Source organism: Protobothrops mucrosquamatus, unplaced genomic scaffold, assembly GCF_001527695.2.
Source record: "Protobothrops mucrosquamatus isolate PMUCROS unplaced genomic scaffold, P.Mucros_1.0 scaffold1348, whole genome shotgun sequence".
Taxonomy (NCBI): Eukaryota; Metazoa; Chordata; class Lepidosauria; order Squamata; family Viperidae; genus Protobothrops; species Protobothrops mucrosquamatus.
This window is the reverse complement of record NW_015387544.1, coordinates 118,042-132,797: the sequence shown is the minus strand read 5'-3', so window position 1 is coordinate 132,797 and position 14,756 is coordinate 118,042. Positions and strand designations below refer to the sequence as shown.

Here is a 14,756-nt window from a genome sequence, read left to right as displayed (position 1 = left end):
GCGCCCAAAATGCAGTCACGTGACTGCAGGGGTATGTGCAGCTATTGAACAGGGTCATAAGTAGCCTTTGGGTGGCCTGTTGTAACTCTGAACAGTCACTAAGTGAGCAGTTGTTAAGCAAGGACTATCTGTAATAGTAGTAACTATGGGTGGACATTCTTTCTGTTTCTTCTGATAATTAGTATTGTTCTGTAGCTGGCCACAAGAAAGATACTTTTTCTTCATTGGAAATATTAATTCTGACTTGTCCTTTCTCTCTTTTTTTTCTCCCTCAGATCCCCTCATTTCAAAATCTGCTTCTCTTCCTGCTTACAGAAGGAATGGGATGCATAGGGTAAGATCTCATCCCCAAGTGAAAGTATTTCCAATTATTTGTATGAAAACTTTAATAAACGTTTAATAAAATAAACGTTGCCCTCCCCATTATGATTATTTCTCATTGTAAGAATAAGAAGTTCTCTGGGCTAATGTTGAGAGTCATGTCGATGTCAGAAATGGGATTGATGTCCTTCCACAAGCATTATGCTGAGAGAGTATTGGGCAGTTGCTAAGAAACAGTTATGGAGACTCCTAGTGAAGATATGAACATATTAGATTACCAGTGGGAGTTTGGGACTAGAAAACCACAGCCACTCCTGCATATATAAGAATAGCTGGTGCCTTTGAATGGCTTCTTTAACTAGAGTGGAAAGCATTTGTCCAGTGTATAAAGTTTCTGCTTGAGAAGCAGTTTCATGATCTAAGCTCAAGCCTATGCACTGTATTCCATGGAGCTTGCTTATGGCTTTGTAGCACAAGCCACTGCTAAATGAGAGGAAAGTTTACATCATTGGAATAAATCCTGGATCAGATTCCCCTGGAAATCTGCTAGTCCTCTCTCTTGCCAGAATGAGGAGGTTGTCTGATACAGCTGGGAGATGGAAAGCATAAGGGAAGAGTTATATTGTGCCCAGCATTCCTTAATTTGGCCTTCTGCACAGGGATAGTGGTGGGACACTATCCCATTAGTACTGTTGAAGTTAGGATCTTCACAAATCCAGCCAGTTTCTGTCGATGGAATTTTTTTTTTAAAAGTTCCACAAAGGGTGCAATGTATTGGGATAACCCTACTCATGAACCAATCTTGTAATTTCAAAACTCTTACAATTTTTAGCTAATGTGTAACCTATTTCAGAACTAAACAATCTCATTAAGACTTGAGAATTATTGACATGCTAATACATCTGACTTTGGACAATCAATAAGATGACACTTAGATAAACCTCCTCAAAAGATGATTATGTGAATAACACTAAACATTGTTATTGTTATTGTGCATATTGTCTTGAACCAGACCGGCATACAAAACTGAATATAAACAAGCAAAAATGATACTGGTTCCTGGGGAGAATATTAGTATATAGCAAAAATATCCCAAATTGAAGCTTTAAGTCAACTTTCATTCCTCAGATTAATGTGTTGTTACCCTTCTGGCATATTTTCTCTAGAAAACAGCTAAGCAACTGATTTTGGAGAAGACGTTTATAAAAGGCAACCAAATTGTTTTGAGGAAGAAGAAGACATTTCGCTTCTTATCCAAGAAGCTTCATAGGTTCTGGCCAGAACTGATAAAGCTTCTTGGATGAGAAGTGAATCTACTTCTATTTCTTCTTCCTTCTTCTTCTTTCTTCTTCCAGTTTGCCTTTTGAAAAAACACCTTTGAGACAACTATGACCTGAATGACTGAGAATCTCCACAGACACTTTTATTCTTTCCTCTTAGCTCCTTCCCATCCTAACTATTTATCTGATTAATCTGCCCCTATCTGCACTCTCTTTGCCGGTACACACAAATGGCAGGAAAGGTTTATGAACATCTTTATTGAACCAAGCAAGTGTTTTCATATATTTCTTGCTATAAGCAGCTATAAAAGAATAGAGGGATTTTTAACAGGATTGTGTTCCTGTTCCATTTACTGACCATTCCTTCCTCTATACTATAATTTTCTATGCAGCCTCCCAGCGCTGAACTCTTCCACTACGACAGCACAAATGCCGTCAACTGGGGAATGCGAGGTGAGTGGAATGACCTTAGGACAGATTTTGGGGGGGGGGGATTGTTAGACTTGCTGTCTGATAAGTTGAATTTTATCAATGTATTATGATGACGACTGTTTTTAGACAGGCGAAAGCTGTCTAAGATTGGGTGGCACATCCATGTGCTAACTAAGTAAATACTGTGTTTCTTAATTCTTAATATTAATTCACGTGTTCCCAGATTTTCTCCTATCAGGATTTATACTGGCCTGAGATTGTGTTCTTAATATATTAGGAAAATATTTCTGAAAAAGTGGATTCCAAAACTTTACAAAATTGAAACAGAATTGATTGTGGTTATTACAAATTGGTGGTGCCTGGTGAAATCAATCTGCAGTTCACAGTCTGCCCAACAATTAAAGGCGGGAAATATAACACTGATTAGATTCAAATGTCACATGAAGCCCACATGTTATTGGCTTCTGATATAAAGTTTTAAGATTTAATGTTAAGAAAAATTGTCATTAACAGAAGCAAAAACAGTCATCCTACCAGTATTAATCTTTTATGGATAGAAAACACTGTTGTTGACAAATAGTTGCAGTTGCAAGAGAAAGCACTTGGGACACTCAGATCTATTACTATTAGCTTCTACTGTTTCAAAGACTGAATTATTCATTTTTTAAATATAATATATTAATCAAATGCATCAGGATAAAAGTCTTCTATCTCTGGAAACCACATATGTGTTCTATCAATATATTCAAATCCCCAAAATGGTCCATGGCCAAATAAGTTTAGAAAACACTGAACTAAACAAATCTATAATACATGGCTACAGAGTCCTATCCTCAAATTTAGCTTTACAGTGAATTTGTTTTAGATTGTTTTAAAGGTAATCTATAATGCTACCAATTATGGTCAAGCAGGCCCCAATAATGCCTAATTTTGCAAATACCACAGTATCAATGGGGGAGGGCATTTTGCTTTTAAGTTTTAATGTAATAGTCCCAAGTGGGTTTGCAAATGCCAAAGATGCCATTGTTGAACAAAAGGGACTGGAGACTGACTTATCTTTTTTTGTCTCCCTCCCTCCCTCTGTCTTATCTTTTTCAGAATACAAGGTAACATGCTCTCAAGAATCTTATGAGACTTGTAGCAACATGGATGCTCTTTCTTTGAAAAGCAGGAAGCTTTCACTATACTAAATAGCAACCAGAAAAAGTTGCATTAATAGCTGAGTTAAAAGAGAATCTGATCTTGTTCCCTTTTACTACTTCTGGTGCCTTGAGTACATCTATTTGAATAAAGTCATCATCAATGCCTCTTACTAAGTCAAGAGTTTCTCAACCTTTTGCCACCAAGCTTCCTTTTAGTGTATCTTAATGTACATACCTCCCCTAAAAATCTAAATACCAAAATGCACAAATGAACAATGAAAACATGACAAGTTTCATTGTATTGTTTTCATTGTGTTCATTTTGGTATTTGGATGGTGGATTTATTGTAATAAAGTAACTAAAATGCTTCCTTCACATTCCCCTGGTCTCTGTAGCTCTCCCAAAAAAGTACAGTTTACAGTTTGGGAAACCCAGTCCTAAGCTTTGAACTTCACATGTACTAAATTCCCATGATCATAAACTAACATGGCCTTGGAAGATTCTGACTTTGGTTTATGAAACTTTGTATGTGATGATGCTGAGCTGAGTTTGATGATTTAGAAAGATATCCTAGTATTCCTTATATTTGAGACATATAAAAAAGAATTGTATGATAAAAAATAAGAATTGAATGAATGAATAAATGAATGAGTGAGTGAGTGAGTGAGTGAGTGAGTGAGTGAGTGAGTGAGTGAGTGAGTGAGTGAATGAATGAATGAATGAATGAATGATAAAGATCCTTTGTGAAAATATGTGCTTTTGAAGAATTAAATAGATTTAGCAATGGGAAGACTGCTCTAGGAATGCTAAGGGAAAGTAAAGGATAAAATGAAGTTAAAAAAAGGAGAGAATTTGATGAATTAAGTAAAGAACATTATAAGTAAAAAGGGGATGAAAGTGAAACTGTTGCTCGACATTGCTTTGAGTTTTTATTTTTAACACTTGCTGGAACCTTCTTTCCTATGTGCCTAGAATACCGACTTCCATTCAATTGCCAATAAACAAATGAAAATAAATCATTTCCCATAGATATTGCAATTATATCCCATCTGGGTTGTAATATCATAATTCACCTTCAGATTTCTGGAATCCCTTGGTCTCTTCTGGTAATAGATATCTGGCCCTTTTGCTTTGAGCCAGTATCAGCCTGAATCAGATTCTCCCAGAGCATCTTCACACTGAAAAAGTATAATTATAAAATGTCTTTCTGCAAATTAGCATTTTGTGACCTGGTGCAGCTCAAATATCTTTGACTTCAATTCCTAAAGTATATGCTGACAGAAGAGTATAATAATTGACATCCAATATATCTAAAATTATGCTGTATGAGGTATACTGGCTGGCAGGGTTTCAGAAAGAAATCTTTTCCCGAGGCTGTCTGAGGCTGAGAAATAAACCTGATTTTTTTGGGGGGGGGATATATGTAAAACATGACCTCTGTTACTGAGATACAGCCTACCATGTTCTACAAAGAAAGGCATTACTTTACTATTACTAATAATTACAGCATATTACTAATAATATGCTGAACTAAATAAAAGTGATTTCTGCATCTTTTGGGGCTTTAGCTGATCATAGAAGCAATGGACGGAAACTAACCAAGGAAAGAACCAACCTAGAACTATGGAGGATTTTCCTGACAGTGAGAACAATTAATCAGTGGAACGACTTGCCTCCAGAAGTTGTGGGTACTCCAACACTGGAGGTTTTTAAGAAGAGATTGGACAACCATTTGTCTGAAATGGTATAGGTCTCCTGTTTGAACAGGGGGTTGGACTAGAACAGAGGTCCCCAACCTTTTGGGCACCAGGGACCGGTTCCGTGGAGAGGTTTTTCCACGGACCAGAAGGTGCATGGTTTTGTGTGCTGCCTGCATCCCGCGGGTGGGGCTTTGCTTGTTTGTGTGGACCGGTTGCTGGCATGCTGCAGCCCAGTACCGGTCCACGGACTGGGGGTTGGGGACTTCCAAGGTCCGTTCCAGCTCTGTTATTTGTTATCATTATGGCATCACTTGTGCTGCTGCTATTCTGAGTAAACAGAAACTGTAAATATCAGTGTTACACTGAATAGGATCACTGTGTTGTAATCAGAGAAAGCAGCAATATTTTCCAAAAATATTCTTGTACTTCTCTTATGGCATGCTTTAAATTGTGAGTTGCCAGAATCATATTTTGGGTCTAATTAAATATTAAACAAATAGAATCCTTATTTTTAACTAATTTCCAAATATTTTAAATTTAATGACCAAAATTCCCCTTATCTCAACTTCTCTCTTTAACCCTCTAATTAGTAATATGAAATCCCCTCTAATAAATCAAAACCCCAATTTTCTTCAGCCTTATTCTGGCTTTCTTCCTTTGCCAACTAGCCTTCCATGTCAGTGCTTTTAAATCATCAAATAGATCTCCCTTTATTATTATATATATTATTTGAAATAAGAGAGACCATTTAGTTGCCATTTTTTGAGAAGGGCTAGCCCATTTGTGTTCATTAGATTGTCTCCCTATTATTCCAATTCCCCATGATTGTCCTGATATGTTTATCTTCCATTCAATCTGTTCTTCTTCTTTCTCCTCAAATATCTTCTGATTTATATAGAAAGTCTTTTCCATTTTCAGTGTTGTCACTCCCTTTTCTGGATTTTCCATTAACTGTATTTGTTGAATCTTAGTATTTGATTGTTCCACTTCTTCTGTTATCTTTTGTGTTGCTAGTTCTTTGGTTGTAGTCAAAATTTGGGTATGTATATCTAAGCTGGCATCTTGTTCTTTTATGTTGCATCTTATTTTGTCACAAGCTGAAAGAACTGGTTTCATGTATTGCTTTCAACATGGAAAGGATCCTTTCCTGGTCTTCATCCATATTCTTTTAATAGTGTGTTAAGTTGAGGATATTAAAATCAGACGTTAAAAATAATTTTATAACTAGGTATGGGACCTCTATTTTACATGTTTATAGGTAGTGTTTATAGTAGAAGTCATTTGTCAAGTAAGATTTTATAGTCCAAGGTATTTCATCATCTCATATAATAACCAATGTTCCTCAGATAAAGAAATAGGAAAGCAATTTCCCACATATAGCTCTGAAAGTCAGTAAAGGTTTACATTCATAGTTCAAGCAGGCCAGTTATGCTGCCCAGAAGTTCTATTTACAGCTGAGTTTCTCACAGGTGGTATCTATCAAGGTCAAAAGAATTTTATCTGAAGTCTGGGCTTCAAGCCAAGTCTCTTTTAGGCAATAACAAGTTGTAATACCAAATGTCACCACAAGATGTCACCGATGCCGTTTAAAGTTTTTTAAGTCCAAAATTTTTATAATCCTTTTTCCAGTTTAATTTCTTTTTTGTAGATAAAAACAAAAGTCTCCAGTAAAAATACTGGAGAAAACTTTTGGTCCCCAAGTTTCAGAAACACATAAATCCAATTAGATTAAAATTGTTCTTTTAGTGCTTTAACTCCCCTGGGTAGTCACTCGCCACTGTTCTTAGAGGGTGGGGTAGAAATTCCCTTCCCTCTCTCCTCATGGGGAAAAGATACTTTGGGCAGCTTTTACAGGAAAAGAAAATACTTAGGATCTTAAAGAGAAGATCGGATCTCACCCAGTTTCATCCGCGTTGCTTTAGAAGTGCTTGATGGTAAGTTTGACTTCGGCTGTCTGCAGCTTAGTGATGAGCCATATTGCTATGGCCGATCTTTCCTCCGCCGGTTTGGAGGGCTTCCTCGGATTGAGCGGGAGGGCTGCCGCCCTCCCACGATCAAGTGGGGGGGTCTCTTTCTTGCTCGTCGCCCCTACAGGGTGACTTTCGACCCTTTCCAGGGTCCACCAGCGGAATGAAATCAAACGTGGAAGATGGAGCTCGCCTTCCAGCAGCTGCGGTGGCCGTGATAGCAAACCGGAAGTCCTCTCGTGTCAGTTTTAAATGCTCTTTCCCTGTAAAGGCTTCCTGAGCACCTTCCACCATTCCTCTGTGACAATTAAAAACCCATCTAAATTTGTAAATGAAATGTGAAATATGCTAGCAATTTTGCAACCTTTCCAACAGAACATATGACACTAACCAAACGGGATGCTAAATCTGTATGGACAGAACTTATGGCTAGGCGCTAGAAAGCAGTATGACAAGTATTTTCCCCAAAAGGAAAATGGACTACTTACAAAATTGACAGAGCTGCTGCATTTCAGTAGGTAGGAAATAGCAGCATTGCTGTGATTTCTAATAAGCTGGAACAGAGTCAAAAATAAATAAACTCACTTCCCAAAATAGAAAATATTGTGAGATCAATCAGATCCAGGGCTAATCCTAAAATGATGCAAAATGCTGGTGTGGAAGCTCCCATACATGTTACACATTTTTTCAAAACTATATTCAGCTAATTCTTATTTTTCTGATTCTTTGATCATTTCCCCCTCCTTCTTTTGCAGATATACCCTTATGAGTTGCTTTTGGTGACAACCAGGGGGAAAAATCGCTTGCCCAAAGATGTGGACAGAACTCGGTTAGAAGTAAGTCAAACCCAGCATCTGGAAACCTCCAAGTACTTCTGGAACCTCTGAAACTGAATCTTTCCATTCTTCTCAACCTTGGGTTTTTTGGTGTCATGGAGATCTACTATAAAAGGCAGCAAATTTGCTGCATTTGGTAAATCCCCAATTCATAGAAATCCCTTAGAAAAGAAGTACTTTACTCAAACTGGGAGCTGGAAAAATATTTTCCTTCCTTACATGTTCTTAGTAAGCCATACAACAGTAATATACAGCTGCTTAAAATTTTTCCTTCAAGTTGAGTCTGATTCTTGATGGGGGTTTTGTAAATATATTAATCTAGTTCTTTTGGCAACAATAAAAGGTAGCTTACTATGACCTTCTTGATTTTTTTTTAATGATAGACAGACAGAGCTAATCAAGAAAGGGGAAAATACTGAACGGAAAATAAACTGAAAGGAAAATAAAAATTTCTGTGCTTTCTATAAGAGTGCCGTGGCTTGAGCCACTTTGCACCATTGTCTTGTCCACTGCAGTTTTCTTCCTTCCCTGCCACCTTAGATGCCAGCAATAGCAATCAAAAGATTCCCTGCCTTTACACTGTTCTCATAGTTGCCTTGCATCATAAATGTGTAGGAGAAAACCAGGCTGAGACTGAGGGAGGGGGTCAAATGCACCATCAGTCATGAGTCCCTGCATGCCAACAAGAGATCTAAGTCCAGCCCACTTTGAATGCCGTCTTAACTCCTGCCAATTTCCCTTGAGCCTTAGTAGCTCAGATTCTTGTAGAGAGCTTAAGTTTGCAATAAATCTTTATACTCATTTGAACTGCTTGAATCTCCTAATTTCTCTAGAGCTTGATAGAATATTCTTTCTAATCAATTTCTTTCCTCATTTGTGGAACACAAGGCAAATCAATGGTCCTTGCAACATATTTTTCTTGTCTGCAGGTAATTAAGACTCAGGTTGTTTTCAGATGGACCTTTTGATCTACAGTTTTATGGTTCATCCTGATAATTTCCCAGTGGATGCAAAAAATATAATTTATATTTCTTTAATAATCAGCTTAGAGTTGGCCTTCTTTTTGTCAATTTTGTTCTAAGTAAAGAAATGGTAAGAAATACTTGGAGAGAAAAACCTAAAACAAAAATATAAATCATCAAAAATGTGGATATTCCCGACTGCTTCTGCTCCTAGAAGCTTTGGGCTTATTTATCACCCCTTCCTCCTCCATTTTATTCCTGAATACCAAAGTTGTGAGTATACAATCTTGTGTGTTACAGAAATGTTAATATTATAACAGCAGGAGGAGGAGGAGGAGGAGGAAGATACACTACTTTGAGTCTAGAAGTATTTTGTAGAGAAAAATAAAAATACATAAAGAAAAACACATGCAAGCACACCCAATGCTTCCTTGCATGTCTAGATGTGCTCATGGGGAATTGGAACAGGTAGGTGATAATGGGCTGGAAGAGAGACTGGGGTGAGTGACTCAGATATTTAAATCTCCAAATTCATCAAGGCCCACCTTTGGTATGAAACCTCTTTCAATAAACCACTAAAAGGAATTGTGTGAATAATTGTGCTACAAACTCCAGAAAATCAAACAGATTACTATGAAAGAAGGGTCATGTCTACGTGCAGCCTCAAATGTAGAGCCTGAAGATACAGTGTAAACTGAATGTTGCTCAGAGCTTACATATCTTTCAAATCAGGTGCCTGTTGTCACACATGTACATTAGCCACACTTGTATAACGTCACACTTCCCTGTTCTCTTTCCAGCGCCATCTGTCTCCAGAGGAATTTTACCAGGTGTTTGGCATGACTATTGCTGAATTTGATCGCCTGGCTTTGTGGAAAAGAAATGAGTTGAAGAAGCAGGCTCGGCTCTTTTGAAAACAGTATATATAAAAACTATATAAATATCTCTATATAGAAGCTCTGTATAGTACAGAGTAGAATCTCTGGCTGTTCTCTTTGGAAGCCTGTAGAGTGAACTGAAGTCTCACAGATATTTTTATGCTCTTTGTTTCTTTTATTCTTTGTTTTGTTTTGTTTTTTTTAAAAAGAGTAATTGTTATTTGGGAAACTTTTCAAGTGTGGGGAGGATGTGGGAACCTGTTTTATACTGAACTGTTTCTTTTTCTTACATCAATGTTGAGAACCTTGGGCATTATCGTACCTCACCCATGAGCCTCTTAAAAGCAAATCTGAAGAGATAGGATGATGGAAGTGGGGGCATGCTTTGATAGAGCCAACCATCTTTATACGCCTCCCCTCTCCCCCATGGTTTCAGAATATCCGAAGTATGCTGCTCAATCAGGCCAAGGATTTATCTCAACCAGTTTTTGTCTCTAATGGTAGCTCAACAAATGCCTGTTGCATTTTTCTGTTATTTTCCTCACTATCTTAATCATATATATATATNAGAGAGAGAGAGAGAGAGAGAGAGAGAGAGAGAGAGAGAGAGAGAGAGAGAGAGAGAGAGAGAGAGAGAGATTTTGCACCAAGATTTAAAAATGTTGGTATAAAAGAATACAAATAAAGCCAAAGCTATCCAGTCAGCATTCTTTTTTCTTATAGCAGACATCCAGATGACTCTTGGAAATTAAAAAGATGGGCTTTAAGTTGATGAACATACTTAACATTCCTCCCTGCAGCATCCAGTAATCAGGTTGATGTATGGAGGCTTTATATAGTTATTAGAGTAACAATTTCTAAAACTGTTTTTCCATGAATAAATATTAGCTTCCAAAATTTCTTTTTTCTCTGAGTTACAGTGACATGCAGCTGTCTTCCATTCTTCTTCAGAGAACTGTAGAAAACAGGGCACAAAGTGACTTACTAAAATTCATTCTGGTTCAGCAGATACTCCTACCTTCAGGGAATAGGAAACTAGGTTTCTTGGAACACAACATTATATGCTCACCTGAATATTTAGGTACTTTAACTCAACTTTGGATATCGCTTACATTTGCACAGGTCTATACACAGCCTTCCCCAATCTAGTGCTCTCCACCCATGCTAGACTAAAACTTCCAGAATTCATACTGAACTATACGCACCAGGTTTGTAGAGGCTAGTTTGGAGGTACAATCTGTGATATACACCCAATTAAAAATGATCTTCCTTTCCATTATTTCAGTTTCCTCTTATATTGCTAGTCACTTTAAGCAGTCAATTTTAAAAACCATTGCTATGAAATAGCTTAGCCTTACAAACTTGAGGTCAAACTTTAAAAATAGGAAAAAATCACAGGGAATAACTGGCACTACTATCCAATTCTCAAACAAAACAGTTATGTACCCTAATCAATAATTTGTTGAGTAAGGCATAATAGTGGAAATCCATTAACCATAGTTTAGAAGATACAGTGACTTGATTCACATAATATGCTAAATTAAAATCTAATAAACTATCATATGGTTTAGCATGATATGTGAACCCTGTCACTGTTGTTCTTTAAATAAACCTTGGCTATGGTTGTTAGAAAAAGAATGAAGCTTTACCCAGGTAGATGTAATGTGCAAAGCATTACATCTGAACTTTTATGTGAGTTTTATATGTTTTCCAAAAACAGCAATCATATTGGGAATCAAACTTCGAACTTTGAAATGTGTATAAAAATTGTTGGACTATAGGGGGAAAAAAGTTTGGAGAAGCCTTGGCACTTGAAATGTCTTGTTCATCTTTAATTTAACTAATTTAATTGCATACAGTATGTCTGGCCTTTCATGGTCACTAGCAACATTTCTGACGTTGTGTCAAATCAGTAGGATCAACTTCTAAATGAAGAAATGTTCGTGGAATGTTTTGATTTGGGAGCTTGTATGCTTGTTCTTTCTTAAAAGAAAAAGAAATTTCTTACCTAATACACTGTTTGAACAAAATAATTGTGAGTTGTCTCATATTGTTTTCTTATCGTTTCTTTCCTCTTTGAATGAATTGGCTCCAAAGCTGAATCTATGATTTCCAACTAGGTGGGCAAAAGCTTTTCTCTCTATACTGTATGAACTGATTAAACTGCTCAGAGTCTCTGGAAGGGCAATGGCATCTAAATTAATGTAACAAATACATTCTTCTTTTACATATTAGAGACTAATGCCATATTAGTGTGGCATCTTTGTTGGTATCCAGTTTTGATTCTGTTTAAAGAAAAGCCATTTTGTTAATGATGTTCTTCTACTTCAATGTCAAGTTGACAATTGGCTTAGATGGTCAACAAGGCTGTCTCCAACTCATAATTTTAGGATTCCAGTGTTTTATTTCCCATTTCTGAAATCAATGATTATATAAGAATACAACACATTTTCCCCAGGAAGAAATGATTAATTCTATATTTTACTGTGCATCTGCTTACTCTAGCTGAGAGAATGCTGATTACGTATCGAAAGTAATGCTGCTTTTTACTCAATGAAATTGTATACTGTATTACTCAAATCATCTAGCTTTTCATCATCTCCTAAACATAACAGCAATTTTCACGCTCTTCCTATACCAAGACATAACTCTATTCTTACATATTGTGGGTTAAGTGGACTCAAAGAAGCTTATTTCAGAATTGGCAATATTCAGGTTATGCCAAAGAATTGCTTTAGTGATGCTAAACAAAAGAAAGAAAGATAATCCCTGGACAGTAACCAGATATTCTAACTTCTTCATGCAATCAAATAATGTTTACAATATTAATTGTAAGTGTAGTTAATAATTCAGTTTAGTGCAGTAGTAAATGTATCTGGTCATATTTATATTGATTTATATTGATGTCAGAGAATTCTGAGAAGTATAAGATCTAAAATATATGCTGAGCTCCAGATGGGCCAAAACTGCTTAAAACATCTTCTGTTCCACGGAAGAAAGCCTTACTGTGGTAAAACAAGACTGGAATGTAAATGCTTCCATTAAATAGTCTGAAGTCATCACCTGACTTAATATTTATGGAACAGTTTTCAAATTCAAAACAATTTTCAGAAGTTACTTTATTCCAAAGGAAAGTCAGTTAAATTTAAACCTGGGAGAGTAGAACTGAAATTCTAGACAAAAGGTGAAGTTTTGGGGTAATCATATCTTTTTCAGCTCTAATGGCTTACTTTACAAAGTACTCTATGACAACAAAGGCAACTTAGCCTTCCTGTTTGACAAGTAAATGTTACACATGGAAGGTGACTCTGATGCTGTTTGCTTATATCCATGAAATATGCAGAAGCAGACACTTTAAAATTTGTATCTACAGAAAATACTTATCAGACTAATGGCTGTACTGTAATATTCTGCTTTACCAATGTAGCTGCTCAGGACTATCCAAATGCTATGATTCCTCTTTCAAGGAGCTTACCAAACTGTGGGCGTCATCTTCACTAGCTATATGTTGCACTGGGGCCAATAGCTTTTCAAATTAATTTACTGGTACTCTTTTGATAAGGACATTAATAAGCATGCTTCATCAAGCATGCTTAATTGTTCATTCAAATGTCTTCAGATGATCTCTTCCCCAATCTTGAGTTCTTTAACAATGCTTGAGATTGTAGCCCATCACCAGAGGATGTCGGGATGGAGGAAACCACAGGGTAGGCAGAGCTTTGCTCAGGGCCTCAGGGCCTTCTTCTGCTGAAGGGTGCAAGAGAAGAGCAGGAAAGAAAGACAGGGATGGGGAGAAACCACAGGGCAATGTCTCTCAGGAAACCATGATGTAAAGGAGGCTGAACATTGTTATCGCCAAAAACGACAATAACAAGGATGTCCTCCAGGAGGGAGAGGTTCTGCCAGCTATACTCTGCCCCTTGATGAAGAAACTGCTGAATTCTCTACAGATCTCTCTCAACAGAACTCACTTATAAACCAGAAGGCATGTCCAGCCTGGTCTATTCTGTCCCTGACACTTAAGTTATCCTCCTTGTGTCCAAAGAATCCAGTCACAGGATCTACCCCAAGCTGACTGCTTTCAATCTGCGATGGCCCTAGGACAGGGGTCCCCAACCCTCGGTCTGTGAACCGGCACCAGTCTGTGACATGCGAGAAACTGGGCCACGTAAACAAGCGAAGCCCCATTCGCGGGATGCAGGCAGCACATAAAACCACGCCCCTTCCGGTCTGCAGAAAAACCTCTCTCCACAGAACGGGTCCCTGGTTGGGGACCACTGCCCTAGGAAATATGAGAGACTTAGGCTTAAATCTTAAACTTGATGTGAATCCTCAAACCTCCGTGTTTCTCCATTAATTATAACTGTGGAAAAGTGGCAAGTTGTTGTTTTTTCCCTCTGTGTGACCAAAAATAAAACTAGTCAGCTTTTAGTCCACTTTCCATTAAAGGTAATTTGAAATGGAACTAAATTTGCAGGAATCATAGCATCACATGAGAAGATGATATATACTGAGTTGAACATGAAACATTTATTTTCCTTTTAAACGCAAGTGTTAATATCATTTTTTAAAAATGGCACAATTAGAAATAATTTTAAGCATAGTCAACTTTTCAGAGAAGATAAATTCTGCCAAGCTTCAGATGATTACATTCGATAGTTTTCTAATGTTATATAATACTAAGTGAATGAAAATATTGTTGTTCTGGGTAATGAAATTTGTGGCCAAGTCATCAGCCTTATATAAGTGGCAAAAAAAGAGTTTTCTTGTAGAAAATGTTTTTGAATGTAGGTTTAATGGCATGCCTTAATATTCTTCATTTTTTACTTACTAGAAACGTTTGCATCACTGGATGATTTTTATACATATTAAAATGCAAATTATCTGCCCCCCCCTCAGGTTTATGAACTAGTTCTTACGTAAATTTGTTAGTCTTGATTAAAAAAAAATCTCAATGCATTATAGAACATGGATCACTTTCTCAGCTAAAGAAAAGAAGAAAATAATACTGGAAGCAAAATCCTACTTCTCAGAAAACAAATAAATAAATTTGTCATTCAGAAACTTCTGTCTGTCTGTCTGTCTGTCTGTCTGTCTGTCTGTCTATCTATCTGTCTGTCTGTCTATCATCATCTATCTATCTCCCCCCTCCCCCCAAACCATCTCTGGAACCAGGAAAGAATTGGAAATGCTATTTCCCCAGAGTGAAGACGAGCTATTTGTGCCTAATCTCAGCCA

General features: G+C 37.1%; 1 protein-coding gene across 1 annotated transcript in view; it reads left to right on the top strand.

Moving 5' to 3' along the window:
- ABLIM3 (actin binding LIM protein family member 3) overlaps positions 1-9,567 on the top strand; it is a gene marked incomplete at its 5' end in the record, with an annotated part of 31,123 nt that extends 21,556 nt beyond the window's left edge. The window contains 5 exons of the mRNA XM_015821555.1: positions 276-334; positions 1,994-2,054; positions 3,132-3,139; positions 7,598-7,678; positions 9,441-9,567. Of these exons, the coding sequence (XP_015677041.1) occupies positions 276-334; positions 1,994-2,054; positions 3,132-3,139; positions 7,598-7,678; positions 9,441-9,554 (323 nt within the window). The remainder of the gene's footprint in view (positions 1-275; positions 335-1,993; positions 2,055-3,131; positions 3,140-7,597; positions 7,679-9,440) is intronic.
- Between the last annotated feature and the right edge of the window lie 5,189 nt (positions 9,568-14,756).